Source organism: Pseudorasbora parva, chromosome 19, assembly GCF_024679245.1.
Source record: "Pseudorasbora parva isolate DD20220531a chromosome 19, ASM2467924v1, whole genome shotgun sequence".
Classification (NCBI taxonomy): Eukaryota; Metazoa; Chordata; class Actinopteri; order Cypriniformes; family Gobionidae; genus Pseudorasbora; species Pseudorasbora parva.
Genome location: NC_090190.1, coordinates 11,831,350 through 11,846,363, shown reverse-complemented (window position 1 = coordinate 11,846,363; position 15,014 = coordinate 11,831,350). Strand labels below are relative to the sequence as shown.

The 15,014-nt window shown below is 36.7% G+C and overlaps 1 protein-coding gene across 8 annotated transcripts in view; it reads left to right on the top strand.

The window, feature by feature from the left end:
* Positions 1-15,014, top strand: part of spire1a (spire-type actin nucleation factor 1a) — a 51,233-nt gene that overhangs the window by 14,920 nt on the left and 21,299 nt on the right. For all 8 annotated transcript variants that reach the window (XM_067424979.1, XM_067424978.1, XM_067424977.1 and 5 more), the window contains exons 3-4: positions 10,943-11,176; positions 14,180-14,305. In XM_067424979.1, coding sequence (XP_067281080.1) covers positions 10,943-11,176; positions 14,180-14,305 — 360 coding nt within the window. The remainder of the gene's footprint in view (positions 1-10,942; positions 11,177-14,179; positions 14,306-15,014) is intronic.

Genomic DNA, 15,014 nt, shown 5'->3' with positions numbered 1-15,014 from the left:
TGTACTTTAGGTACCAAATGTTCCTGGGAAACTGTCCTTAAATGCCCCTTAAATACGGTTTGTGTTCTTAAACAGTATGTGAAATGTACTTTAAAAAAAAAACAATTTTATACAGCAAGGTTTTGCTGTAGTTTGTAATATTGTATTAGACAAGATTGTATGCCAAGTATCAGACTTTTTAAAAAAATATAAATTGCTAATTATTTTTTATTGCTTATTAATTTTTTGGTGCTAAAATAATAAAATCAGTTGTTTTTGTTCGCTGTTGAGTTTTGATTTAGTTTTTATTGGTGAGCGTGATCGTCAACGTGCAGGAGGAAGACACGAAGGAGAACTCAATTGAATACCTGTGTGCTGTGTGAGAAGTTTCCGGTGCACCTGAGGTGAACAATCCCAGATGGTTTGGCCGTTCTGGGATAAAAGCAAGATTACCTTCCACTACATGAAAAGTTCCCACATTTGGTTGACGGTGGATGTTAATTTCACACCCTTTTCATTGAGTTTTTCCAGGGTTGGAAAAAAGGAACATGGGACCCTGGAACACACACCATTCCCCCTGACTTCTTATGTGATCGTGAAGAAACTATGTAAGTTTATCAAGGTGTGGTTGAGGACCTTGGGCGTCAGCGGTCTCGGAGCATGTTCTTCTCATGCGTGGTCAGAAATCTTGCCCTGAGTAGAAAAAGTTCTACATGAGGCGGCTGAGTAATTTAGAGAGGAATGGCATTGTTCTGCTCCTCTCGAGTAGCTCATGTCCATATGATGCTGGTGAAATGGTGAAAGAAACTTTGCCTTGGAGCAGTCAGTGATGTCATGTGAGAAGGGCTCGGAGAACAGTAGCCTGTGTCTTCATTGTGTTTTGTCACGTGAGAGACGGATAAAGCTCAGGAAAAAGAAAAACAACTGCATCTTACTGTGGATTTGTATGTACTGAGTTGGATGTAATATCACTCCAAAGTGGGTTTAACTAGTTGAGGTGGGAGGTTAAACCAGGCATATTGCTCATATTCTTTGTCATAGAGCTGCAATGTATATGCGTGGAAGAAGTGGCAAGATGTTTTCGTTCTCTCCTGTCAGCTCAGTTCACATGGGTGGCCTCTTTCCCTCCACCATTACTGATCTCGGTCTCGTCTCACGGAGAAAGTCAAACCGACACAGACAGTTCAGATTTAACTGTTCAGATGTGAATGTTTGCTTAGTTCATCTTGGGTGAGCAGAGGTTTACCCGTGTTTATATAGTCTGCCCTTACTCCTTACTGCTGGAAATCCATCTGGTGAATGAATAACTATTAATGGAATGTTGCTATGGAAATGCTTTTGGTTTGGAAAGTCTTTTGGACAGTTTATGAAGGCTCATGTGGAATCAGAATTTGGACCGAGCAGTCCATTTTGTAGATTATTTAGTTCATGAAAGACATTTTAGATGTGACTGCTATGTAGTGTTGTCAGGATTCTGGAATATAACCTTGATGCAATACCTGGAAAAATATCAGTATTGGATATCATTTTCAATACAACAGGGAAAAATTGGCACAACATTATGGGCCAGTATAAGTTATTTACTTACCTTAGTCACAGTATTTCTCAGGCCAGATAGCTCTGAGTAGGATTATATAATATATGTATATAAAAAAAAAAAAAAAAACATCAACCGGACTCTAAGCTCAGCCCCGGATGCGCACATTATATAGGCTGAATCCACTTCTGACAGAAAAGCTGCACGATGTGTGCATCTTGTAGCACAGGGTGAAATCAGTACATTGGTGCTCTGTGGCGCGGCATGATTTTGAAAATAATGTGTTTGAATGTTAAAGACGTGGCGCAGTGCTGTATGCATGACCTGGCAATAAATGTGTGGGCCTATATAATGTTATATGCTAAACTGATTTTATTTCGGGTGCGGGTCGGGTGTCGGTTCTATTTTTAAGCGGGTCGGGTCAGGTGCGGATTTTATTTAGTGCTCCCTGGAAAACGGAATGGATGTGGTTTAACGCACTGCGAGTACGGGCGGGTGCGGATTTACAAAATTGGACCCATGCAGGACTATGACCCCTACCCCCCAAAAAATCACACCCATATCTTGGTAGCCCCGCCCCCAATTTCACAAACACGCTGTAACACAGGCTCCTCCCCCTCATGCATGTATACCACTCACTGCTGATTAGTTGAGGTATGTTTTAGTGCTCGGTTAGATCCACTTTCAGCAGCGTTTCTTAGAAATCGCTTACTGCAAATTACTAAATTTATCCAAAAATCTATATTTTTGATGACACTAAAGCAATCAGCAAATACTTATACTTAAAGGGTTCACCCAAAAACGAAAAATCTGTCATCATTTGCTGTTGATAGCAGAGCTTCATTGACCAACTGTTTGGTTACCCTATAAAACCATAGCTACCCTGGTTATTCTATATTTTGTGTTCAGCAGAAGAATGAAATTCATACAGGTTTGTAAAAACACAACATAAAGGTAGGTGAATGTTGACACAATTTTTATTTTTGGGTGATTACTCCTTTAATGTCTTAATCCATAGCACAAGTCTGAGGCTAAAACTTTATTAGAAATGTATCTTGTTTTTTGATGTTAGTCCCTTCCCAGTGTGCACTCTGCTGATTAGCACAATAACCCCTAGTGAATAGACATAACTGGTGTGAATGAAAAGTCTGTCTCATCTTGTCTCACTCTCATCTGCACTGTAGATGGTCAATCTTAATAGGGTCAGTCGTCTATAAATAAATAACTCTGAAACCTTCCTTCCATTTTACATAATGTGATTTGACTCTGTACAAGCTGTGCCATTGATTATGTGTTATTAAGGTCTGCTTTGGACGATTTGGCACAGCTGACGTCCTCTTAATATTGTTTCAGGAATGATTCACAATCAGATAAAGTCTAGAAATATTCAGGATATGAACGCTGTTTGTTTGTGGCACGTTGTTAAGAGGCTACAGATACACATCGCCTCTTATGTATGCGGTTGTGCACACATTGGTTCATGCATCATGTGCTTGTGTGTGTGCTGAGACACATGCCGGTGCTTCAGCGGACAGCTGACTGCTGCCCACATCTGTGTAAAGGCACTGGCATGCTAACTCAATAGAGGAAGTAGAGCACTGCTCAACTGTGTGAGTCTGACAGACAGACAGCTCTTGTTACTTTCAGAATGTTGTTTGCTAGTAGGTGTCTTGATTTTCTTGAAATAAAACTGAAAAGGCTGTGTGGACTGCGGAGATGTAAATATCCTAAATTAGATTTTGACAGCTGTTTTGGCTAATGGACATACAGTAGGCTACATAAACAACCCTTGCTCTTTATAGTCTGTTCTGACAGTTCTGTAAATGAGCCAGAAGGTTCACTTGCCATATGAGAAAAGAATCTAGCAAATAAATAAAAAAAGTTATAATAATAATAATAATAATAATTATTATTATTAATAATAATAATAATAATAATAATAATAATAATAATAATAATAATAATAATAATGTTTTTTACTGCCATTAATTTATTTTAAAGGTGCAGTATGTAGTATTTATGAAGATTTATTGAGAGAAATGCATTAAATATAACTATAAACCCGATTCCAAAAAAGTTGGGACTGTACAATCACACTTGTGAAAAAAAACAGAAGGCAATGATGTAGAAGTTTCAAATTGTAATATTTTATTCAGAATGAAACAGATTAAACATAAAATCTTTAAACTGAGAAAATCATTTTTAGAGAAAATTAAGTTGATTTCATGGCATCAACACATCTTAAAAAATATGGGACAAGCCATGTTTACCACTGTGTGGCATCCCCTCTTCTTTTTATAACAGTCTGCAAACGTCTGGGGACTGAGGAGACAAGTTGCTTAAGTATAGGATTAGGAATGTTGTCCCATTCTTGTCTAATATAAGCTTCTAGTTTCTCAAAAGTCTTAGGTCTTCTTTGTCACATCTTCCTCTTTATGATGCGCCAAATGTTTTCTTTGGGTGAAAGATCTGGACTGCAGGCTGTGCATTTCAGTACCTGGATCCTTCTTCTACGCAGCCATGATGTTGTAATTGATGCAGTATGTGGTCTGGCATTGTCATGTTGGAAACTGCAAGGTCTTCCCTGAAAGAGACAATGTCTTGATTGGAGCATGTGTTGTTCTAGAACTTGGATATACCTTTCAGCATTGATGGTGCCTTTGCAGATGTGTAAGCTGCCCATGCCCCATGCACTCAACTGAGCATGCACTCAACTTGCTTCTGACCTGAGCACTGATAAGAACTTGGGTTGTCCTTGTCCTCTTTAGTCTGGATGAAATGGTGTCCCAGTTTTCTAAAAAGAACTTTACATTTTGATTTGTCTGACCACAGAACAGTTTTCCACTTTGTCACAGTCCATTTTAAATTAGCCTTGGCCCAGAGAAAATGCCTTTGCTTCTGGATTATGTTTAGATATGGCTTCTTTTTTGACCTATAGAGTTTTAGCTGGCAACGGCGAATGGCATGGTGGATTGTGTTCACTGACAATGTTTTCTGGAAGTATTCCTGAGCCCATGTTGTGATTTCCATTACAGTAGCATTCCTGTATGTGACGCAGTGCTGTCTAAGGGCTCGAAGATCACAGGCATCCAGTAAGGTTTTCCGGCCTTGACCCTTACACACAGAGATTGTTCCAGATTCTCTGAATCTTTAAATTATATTTATGACCTGTAGATGATGATAACTTCAAACTCTTTGCAATTTTTCTCTGAGAAACTCCTTTCTGATATTACTCCACTATTTTTCGCCGCAGCATTGAGGGAATTTGTGATCGTCTACCCATCTTGACTTCTGAGAGTCACTGCCACTCTGAGAGTCTCTTTTTATACCCAATCATGTTGCCTATTGAGTTAGGCCCATTGACCTAATAAATTTCAAATTGGTCCTCCAGCTGTTCCTTATGTACATTTAACACTTCCGGCCTCTTATTGGTACCTTTCACAACTTTTTTGGAATGTGTAACTCGCATGAAATCCAAAATGAGCCAATATTTGGCATGGCATTTCAAAATGTCTAACTTTCAACATTTGATGTTATCTATATTCTTTTGGGAATAAAATATTAGTTTATGAAATTTGTAAATTATTTAATTTAGTTTTTTTATTCACAATTTGTACAGTGTCCCAACTTTTTGGGAATCGGGTTTGTATGTTTCTCAGTGGTGTATAAAGACCATACATAATATACCGTATTAACGTTATGTTTTTATTACCTTAGAACAAGCCATTTCTATTAGGGATGCACCGATCCAATACTCAGTAACGGAATCGGCTCTGATCCGCCATTATTTGCCGGATACTGATCCAAATCCTATACTGTGTGTATAATATTCTGTGTTATTATTGGTAAGCCCTAATACTTTAACTTGCTGGATTTTATTGCTGTAAATCATTACTTTTCTGCCGGGTGTCTGTTAGATCACAACACTGACTGGACTGGACTAAAGATTGTATTGTTCTTCACATACGGTAACTAAAAGTTTAAACTGTTAAAAGAAATGGCTCAATAAAATATTGCATAAATGGATACGCTACGCATCGATATATCTTCCCTTTGTGTTTGAAACTTTTCAATGTGGATGGAGCTCTGTGCAGTGACACCATGTTGCTTCAAGCACATCATCTTGCGCACGGGATGCGTATACACGCTTTGTGCTGCTTTGTGTTGGAGCCGTTCATATTATAATACTTTTGTGCTATGAAAGATTTTTAATAGCCTTTCTTGTTCTGCGTGAAATCTTCATTTTTCTCAATTCATCATCATGTTTCTATGGTAGCCCTAAACGGATAAACTGCTCTACAGAACGCTAGTCACTCTCTGTAGTTTCAGACGACAACATCGTGACGGCCACCGTAGCTTCTCTATGTGCTTCGAAAGGGAAGGGTGAGCGGAAGGCGGTTGCAATTTCACAACCTCAATGGCTAGATGGTGCTTAAATGTACACACTGCACCTTTAATTTTTTTTATTGGGCAGAGGCAATTTACAAAACGATCTGGTATCTATTTTCAAGAAATTGTCTCAATTATGCATGCTCAAAGCATATAACATTTCATAAGCAACAATTTTAATAAATTGTAACAATTATTAATATTGTTCATCCTCAAATCAGACCCTGAGAAAAGCTTAACAAACTCAGGACTTGCCTTAGAGCAGTGATGTCATGTGAACTGGGCTGAGCGAACAGTAGCCTGTGTCTTCATTGTTTTGCGTAGTGTGAGACAGAGCTCAAAAGTGAGGAAGGCAACTGCACCATAGTGTGAACTTAAACAGAGGGAGATGAAATATCACTCCAAAGTGGGTTTGTTGGGGGTTTAGGGCTAGTTATTATATCTGATGATATTCGTGGGCCAATAAAACTAATTGTCTCCACTATCAGAAAATAAACAATGATTTCGAGCTGATCAGCATAACATTATATCATGCATGTCTAGTTCAAGTCATGCGTTTCTGACTGGATTTAGCCCTGTATGTGTTAGTGTGTCAAGATGTTTGCTGTCTCTTCTATCACTTTCCTTCCACCATCACTGCTCTCTCTCTCTCTCGCACCCATTTTTTCTTTCATTCCTTCTGAGTCACAAGCCTGGAGAGAAAACTGCTGAGAGAATAGTCCTGTGTTCCTCAACTCTTTCAGGACGTCTGCAGGAACTCGATGTTCTCACAGTCACACCCTTCGCCGCTTCTGAATTACATGCACGCAAGCATAAGGGTACAGTACCTTAAGCTAGCACTACTGCAGTAAAAAGTAGCAGCCATTCTGCTTTTTTTTCTTTTTTCTAAATCTTCAGAAGTTAATTACATCTGAAAGGTATATATTTATATGTGTAAACAAGTAAGTAAATAATTGTGGATCTGTTGTGATGAAACAATTAGCAAAACAGTTACTAACAGCCCTAAAGCTGAATGTAACAGACATGTGCCAAACAACCTCTCCATTATTTAATAAATGATGAGCCACTCTATGAGCTGTCGCTGCATCATCATACAACATCCTCCTCCTCCTCCTGACTTCCCTTTTTTGGTGAACTTATGTTATGTAAAAGCTCTGCCTCTCCCAGATGTGTAATTGAGGTGGATATCTGATGCTTTGTTGATGTTGACCACACCTGAAAAAGCTAGAATAAATGGACATCAGTGGAAGACTGTTTTTTATACTGACTTATGTTATGTACATGTAAGAGTGACAAAGAAACATGATGGAGTAATGCTGGTAAATAGGAAATGTCTCAAACGATGTATCAGTCGATAAAGGCAATTACTTTTACTATCGGCCATCTGCCAACATTTTAATTTATTTTTTATGTAATATCTTACAAATTATCTTACATATGTAATACTTATATATAAAAATGAATAGATAATATTATTTCAGTGTTATATCTGAAAATAAATAGTTGAATAAATATATATAGATCTATATTGACATTTGAATGTTTATGGATCTATATAGAATTTTACTTTGTTATAAATATTAAATAATAGTATTATTTATATTTAAATTTACTCTATTTTTACATTTAGATTACCTTCTCTTAGCCTGGCTCCGCCCTCCTACATACTTCCACTCAATTTTAATGTTCCTTCAGTACTCCATCTGGGATTACGGTATATTCTCTTGATTTCTCCGGTCAAATTTAAACTGGTCCTATCAGTGTGGCTGAGAGTGATGACATTGATGTTGTGCACTAGTTTGAGGTGACGTACGTTACGACCAAACGTTAGCGATTGGTGGCAGATCCAGAATGGCTCTGGGCAGATCCAATAGTTTTAAACTTCAGCAGAGTTTCCACCTTCAAGAATGTTAACGCTTGTCAATGAATAGTGGCCAGGCTTTCTGTACAAATGAAAAGTAGGACCAGGCTAACCTTCTGTCATTTAATGCTCAATTAAAATGAAAGTGTAACTTTGTGATTTTCAACGTGCTGTGTTGTTACAGTGTTAGTAGTATATGTAAATGAACAATGTTATTGTAACAATGAACAATGCAACTATTTTAGATTACCCTCCCGCCAGCGGACAGTCGGATCAGAAGAGGGTTATTAACAGAATAGTTATTGTAAGGGTAGGTTTATTGCTGAAAATTGTATTGAACAATGTCTACTCTTGAAACAGCATTATGGTATAAAATTAATATTTTGCTCTGTGCAGAACTGACACAACAGAAGTTTCTCTGTTTTTACGCTACGTCTGGCCTAAAACAATGCATTTGTGGTCCTCCAGTTTGAAATGTTGATTACAAACAAAGGTTTTTCAGACTTTCTGTCGCAGTGTTCTCTCCATATTTATGATTTGTTGCAGCCTTTAACCAGCCTAAAACACACTAAATCCTTTACTGGAAACTAAAAGAAACTTACTCCTGTTAAACATTTAGTCTGCAAATTCTTGCACCCGGGAACAATATAATTAATTGTGACTAAATGTTTGCTAGGAAGTATTTCCTACTAAAGCACAGCAGTATAACTATTGAGTCTGGTAAGCGTATCTATAGCAGACTGGTGGGAGTGGATTTGGACAGCTACATACATGCCCAGGGCATTATGGGTGGTGAAGGTTTCCTGCCTATTTTGCAAAAGGGAAGACAACCCTCTGTTTTCTCTAGTCAGGTAATACCAATTTTCTAGTTTGTAATATGTGAAGGCAAGTTATAATCTTTAAAAACAGTTAATAATTTAATAACACTGTTAGATGTAATCTATCAAATTTTAAACTGAATATTTGTTTATTTTTAATTTTACAAAATAGTATATCATTTTTAATTGAGCATTTATTGGTAATAATTATAATTATCATCTGTATTAGCCAGAATTGTAATATGTAGATTGATCCTTTTTATAACTTTATGGACCACAGTGATTTTAAAATTACTCATATGAGAATTGTCTCATATTTCCCACTCCTAGCATTTTAGTGTTATTAAGCAACTAAGAACAAGTCTGCTAGTAATGAATGAATCCTTGACTGTTACACACTGCTTAGGGCCCATTCTGGGTTTGCAATCCCACGCAGGCTAGACTTGTTGGTTGCTTCTCAGGTCTGAATCATGTAGCTAAGCTCTCGTGTAGTGTATTACATAGATGATTAGATTACATAAGAGCAGGACACTTATAATATTTGTTTTCCTCGTGACAAGGATTAACGTTTGGAACACTGTATGATATTAGTAGCAGGTATGGATCCACGCCTGTTAAATGTCAATATTGATATAGGGATGCTCTGATGAGTCTTGGTTTGTACATCGGTGGTGGAAGTGGTGAAGTGTTTAGGAGACATGATGGCGAAGCCTCATCTTTGAGCACTCTCTTACATAACAATAATTACACAGATTTTTATCTTCTCGCTGATAAAGTAGCTCCCTGATAGTAGCTCCGCTGATAGTATAGCTCCCTTTATAAACATAATTAATTCTTTATTCCACATTGGAGTTTTGTTTTAGTTTATTGACAAAGGGTTGCAAACACTATATCTGAATTATGTGTTACTGTACAATCTAGTTTGGAAGTTATCAGACCTTCTGAGATGTTTGCCAAACTTTTGCATGATTGGCAAAATAGTTGGTTTTGCCACTCTTTCAGTAATTGCATAATATAATTTGCTCTGCATGAGCTGTTCTTGCAGCTCAATTGTATTAGTTAGGTCTAATTGATCGCTTGTTGGCTGTTGGGTCATGGCTGTTGGGTCATCTCCCGATGTGAACCCATGCTTCAATGATTCCCAGGCTGATTTTCAGTTGACTCACGAGTACATCCGCTTCTGTTGCCTGAACTTTGAATTGAACATGTACAAAAACACACTAGGCCAGTCAATCAACTCATTGATGGCTCATATGATAACAGAGGGTGTCTTTGTGTCAGGCACACGGTGGGTAAATACATGAGTTCATATTTATCTGGAAATGTGTCATTTTCACTAAACCTGAGGCTCGAATTATAAATTGTTGTTATTTTTAGAGAAGTTTCAGATATTTTTCAGAATTTGATTCTATTTTTTATGTATGTAAATAATTAAATGTCCTTAACTCTAATAATATATAATTTTATATAATAAGTATTTTTAAATAAAAAAAAAACATTATCTAACATTATTTAATATATTAACAATTATGCTCATTTTAATATTCCTTCACGAGACGAATGGACAAAAAAACTAATTTAAGAGCATAAATAACTGATTAATGATAATAAATATTTATGCTATTAAAAAAGTTGAATTACGAGATGAAAATAATAATCTTGAAATTATAAATTATAAAATTAATTTAAATGCAATACATGTAATAATAATAATAATCAATTGACATTCATTAGCAAATTATTGCATTTAATCAAATATTATATAAAAATATTTGCAAGCATAAATAACTAATAAGGGATAATAACTGTAGCTTTTTAAAATAAATTGTCATGCTGATGAAAATATGACTATCTATCTATCTATCTATCTATCTATCTATCTATCTATCTATCTATCTATCTATCTATCTATCTATCTATCTATCTATCTATCTATCTATCTATCTATCTATCTATCTATCTATCTATCTATCTATCTATCTATCTATCTATCTATCTATATTATTAATAATTAATCAAATTACATTAATTAACATTAATGCTATATAAATACTGTCTGGCCCTTATTGTCGAGCCCTATTTGAGCCAAATATCCAGTGTTTGTCACATCTGAGCATCTGAATTCCCCCTCCATTAAACCATGCAGGCCTCTGAGAGTCATAAGACTGTAATGAGACTGCTTATCCAAGAGGTTGTTGACTCTCTTTCTTTTAAGCTTGTCTCTGATGCCTTTTATCAGTGGTCATGATATGAGTTGTAAAATAGAGGTTTATGTCATAGCATGTGTTGCTTCTGATGTCATGACTTTATGGTAATTTATTCAGTAATGCTTAATGAATGTGAATGTATGTGTTACAGATCATAGAGTCTCTGGGTATAATGATCTACAAGGCTTTGGATTATGGCCTGAAGGAGCATGAGGAGAGAGAACTCAGCCCTCCTCTGGAGCAGCTCATCGATCTCATGACCAACATGGCAAACACGGAAACAGACTGCCCTGATGAAGGATATGAGGCAACGGAAGAAGAGGACGAGGGAGAGGAAGAACCTGCAGAAGTCTCCAACATTCGTGGCTACCGTGACATCATTTCTGTAAGTATTGACAGCTCATTATACATCAGGTTGTACTCGCTTTATACGGGTTATAATACAAATGTTATCGTTATTTTATTAACTCTTTCCCTGCCATCGATACATTTTTAATAATTAATGACTTAATTCGCCCCATTGGAAACCATACTTGAACTGTCTAGCTGCGTTCTATCGGACAGGGTCCCTACGCAGTGTTCACCGATTCCCATGCCATCATAGAAAGGCAATGAATGGGTCATGCAGATTATGATATAAATAACTTTACTTTCATATGTAAAACCATATAAAAGGCCTATACATAGACTATACAAAACACACAGTACGTATTAGTTGTAAATCATTTATTACATAGACTAGTGTACTTTAACTGTCATACAATATAAAAATACATTTACATGTTCTTATCTTAACCAATGGTCTTAATATTTGCAGTGGTCTCATCTCGTGCGCTTTATTTCTTTCCCACGCGCAGCTGCATAGTAAGCATTCCTGAGGTAAAAATGACAGCGCCTCAGCTGGTTCTTAACACTTTTATTTCATTTACATATTCATACAATAGAATATGCAAATGTACATTCATTGCCACAACTATTAAAAAATACTCTAGTTTGTTATAACAACAATAGTTATGAAAATTTAAATGCGTATGCAAACCCCTCCATCGCAGAGCCATTTAAAAACGTTTCCAACGGCTTTGCTCTATAGTTAGTTCAGACTAGTGACGGTCTGACGGTCTCGGTCCGCAAGGACAGTTGGGTGATTTTCGCTCTCCACTTCCTGTGTAGTGACGCATCGATGTTCCCTTATTCCCTATGCCGTTTGCAGTGCCCTTTGAACTGAACATGTTGGCTTCCTTCGAATTGGAATCTCACTTAAAATGGCAGAATACCTTTTGAAGTCTTTGAAGTGTCACCGTGTTCACCATGTAGAAAATAGTAAATGTGTGAACAAATTACAGATTTTAGCAGCTTCAGCATCTATTTATAATGTAGGGGGCGGGACATTTTAGATTCTAGAGAGCATTTGATTGGAAGAAAAAATCTGATGAGAAGGATGTCATAAATCATTTATCTATATTGGTGGAAGTGAGAAACTGTGAGATTTGAACGCATATATCTTCTAAATGCAAATTTTGTCATTGTTTCAGAGCACACTAGCTTATAGATAAGATTAAGGCTAACATTCATATTAAAAGCCCATTAAAAGCTCTCCAAGACTTTAAAAGCAAATGCTCTGTTCTTTTGTATAGATAGATATAATTTATAGCATTGGAGAGTTGGATTGATCTATTCTCTCTTAAGATCTGTGTGAATGTTATTTACTGAGAGATACTCTCTCAGCTGGTATTCATTATGCTGCTCCCTCAGGCCCACTTCAGTAACACATTACCCTGAGACTCCATAAAGGCTTTTAGATACTTAGCAGCAGTTATTTTAAATTACAGTCATATTTATCAATACGCTAATGGAGAAAATCTCTACGAACTGTGGAAAGAAGGAATATGACCACACTGTGTACACACTATAGCGTTAGCATGAGTTAACATTGTAAGAAGCAATACCTTTAACTTGTTCTTCGCCATAAATATACCCATGGAATAGTATCCAAAGGATTTAAAACAACAACATACATTTGGTAATGGTCAGTTTGGGTCACAGTACGTTCTGCATTTATCTTTTCAGGAGTAATTAGATAATGCCTGTCCTTCCATGCCTTCCTTTCTGTCTCTGACTGTAGTGGTGAGGTCGAGTGCATAAAACGAACCGTGACATTAGATTTCTCCAAGCTGACTGTCTGTATTTATACTCTACCTGGTGAAACCTTTTAAATTCATTATTTAGACAGAGAAAGATTTACGAAGAGATAAAGCGAACGAGAGCGGAAGATAGTGGACTACCATTGAGACGTGCCTCTTTCATTCAGCCCATTTGTTTGGAATGGGAAAGGACTTCGTGGACTTCTATTAACATCCTCTGCCGCATTCTTCTTAAATGCTTGTCCTTTCTTTATCTATCCACTTCTTATCTCCCTCCTGTCAGGTCTAGCAGGGGTTTTTTTCTCTCTCCCCAAAGTAGTATTCACTTTCCCTTGGTGTAGTCAGTATTCTCGTCTAGCGTGATTCCTCAGCAAAAACACGTCATGGAGATAGTGAATCTATGCTGTGTTAGACATTCCTAAAGAGGGCAGAGCTTAAAGGGAAGGTGTGGGGAAAAATGTCATTAAGCCGGTTGGAGGTGTCTTTGGTCGGAGTAATTGTGTATTTAAAATGCGTGTCATGCTCAAACTATTATACCTGGGAAACTGAACTTTAAATGGGCCTGTGTTTTTGACCTGCCAGGCATGCAGTCTTTGGGTTTGGCTCTCAGCTATGTGCCACAACATAATATGTAATGCCTGGATGAACTTATTAGACAGGTTCAGATGATGATTTTTTTTTAAAGTCTGTAAAAGATGCAAGGATTAACTTATTAGACAGAGTTGGAGGGGAGATTCATTGACCTTAAAATGCACTCCTCTTCTTTGAAACCCTGTGAACTATTTTAGGAAAGGGACTTCTTGACAAACAGAGCAATTACTAAAGATTTGTAGTCATACTGTAACCAATTTGCTTGTGAATGGGGCAAGATGGTGGAGCTTTTTTGTGTACGTGTATATTTATAGCAACATTCAAATGGGAAATAATTCAAATTAAAAATGACATTTCTACTGTCATTGCTTGTTTGGTCTCAAACCAAGGGACAATAACATCTCAACATCTGATCGTATGATGGTTTCCCAAACAAATAAATAGTACTCTAGTGCAGGGTTTCCTAAACTTCAGGGGGTGTTTGAGTAGATATTTAAATAAATATATACTTTTAAAATAAAAGCAACCTAAATATTGATAATACAAAAATGTCAGAGAGCACTTCAAGTAAACATTTTAGGTATGAAAGGTTCAGCTTGCAAAAATGTTTTGGAATTCCTGGTCTCATGATGTTGTTGTTTTTTTCTCCTGTCCAGCTCTGTACGTCTCATCTCCCCAGCCCATCGGATGCTCCCAACCACTACCAGGCCGTATGTCGAGCTCTGTATGCAGAGACCAAGGAGCTACGCACCTTCTTGGAGAAGATCAAGTGTGCCAAAGAGGTAATGACCCTCATATGACACTCGTCTACTATTTATGTGTGGGTCAAATATTAACATTCTATTGAAAATAGTGAGTTAATTAAAAATAAAAAGTTAGAATCAATATAGTATACATAGGACTAAATATAAAACATTTGGCAATATAGTGTGTGTGTGTGTGTATATATATATTATCTAGTTTTAATATGCTGAAGAGCTGTTTTCTCAGTTCTGTGTCATTTATGCCAAAAGCAAAGCCAAAACAAATGAAATGGTCAGCGTCTTACAACAATATTGGTGTGATGGTAAAAATCAAAACAGCTTTATACATTTACATTACTGAAAGCCTCATGAGGCTGTTTATGTTTGTCAGATAGAATAGAGTGAGTGGGCTGACAGCACAAGTGGCTCATAAACGGGCCGTGGACTGTGGAGGTGGATTGAAACCAACCATGCTTTAGTGCAATATTACCTAACACATTGCCATACGCTTGTTTAATCAGGATTTAACACTGTAAATCGTGTACTAATGTTTTCCTACATTTTTTCCTTGGTATTCTCAGACATTTCTATTTATATATATATATATATATATATATATATATATATATATATATATATATATATATATATATATATATATATATATATGACTTTCTGAAACGTGTTCCAGTGATGCTCTATTTCCATGGATATCAGTTATGAACATTACCTGCACATACTTGACATT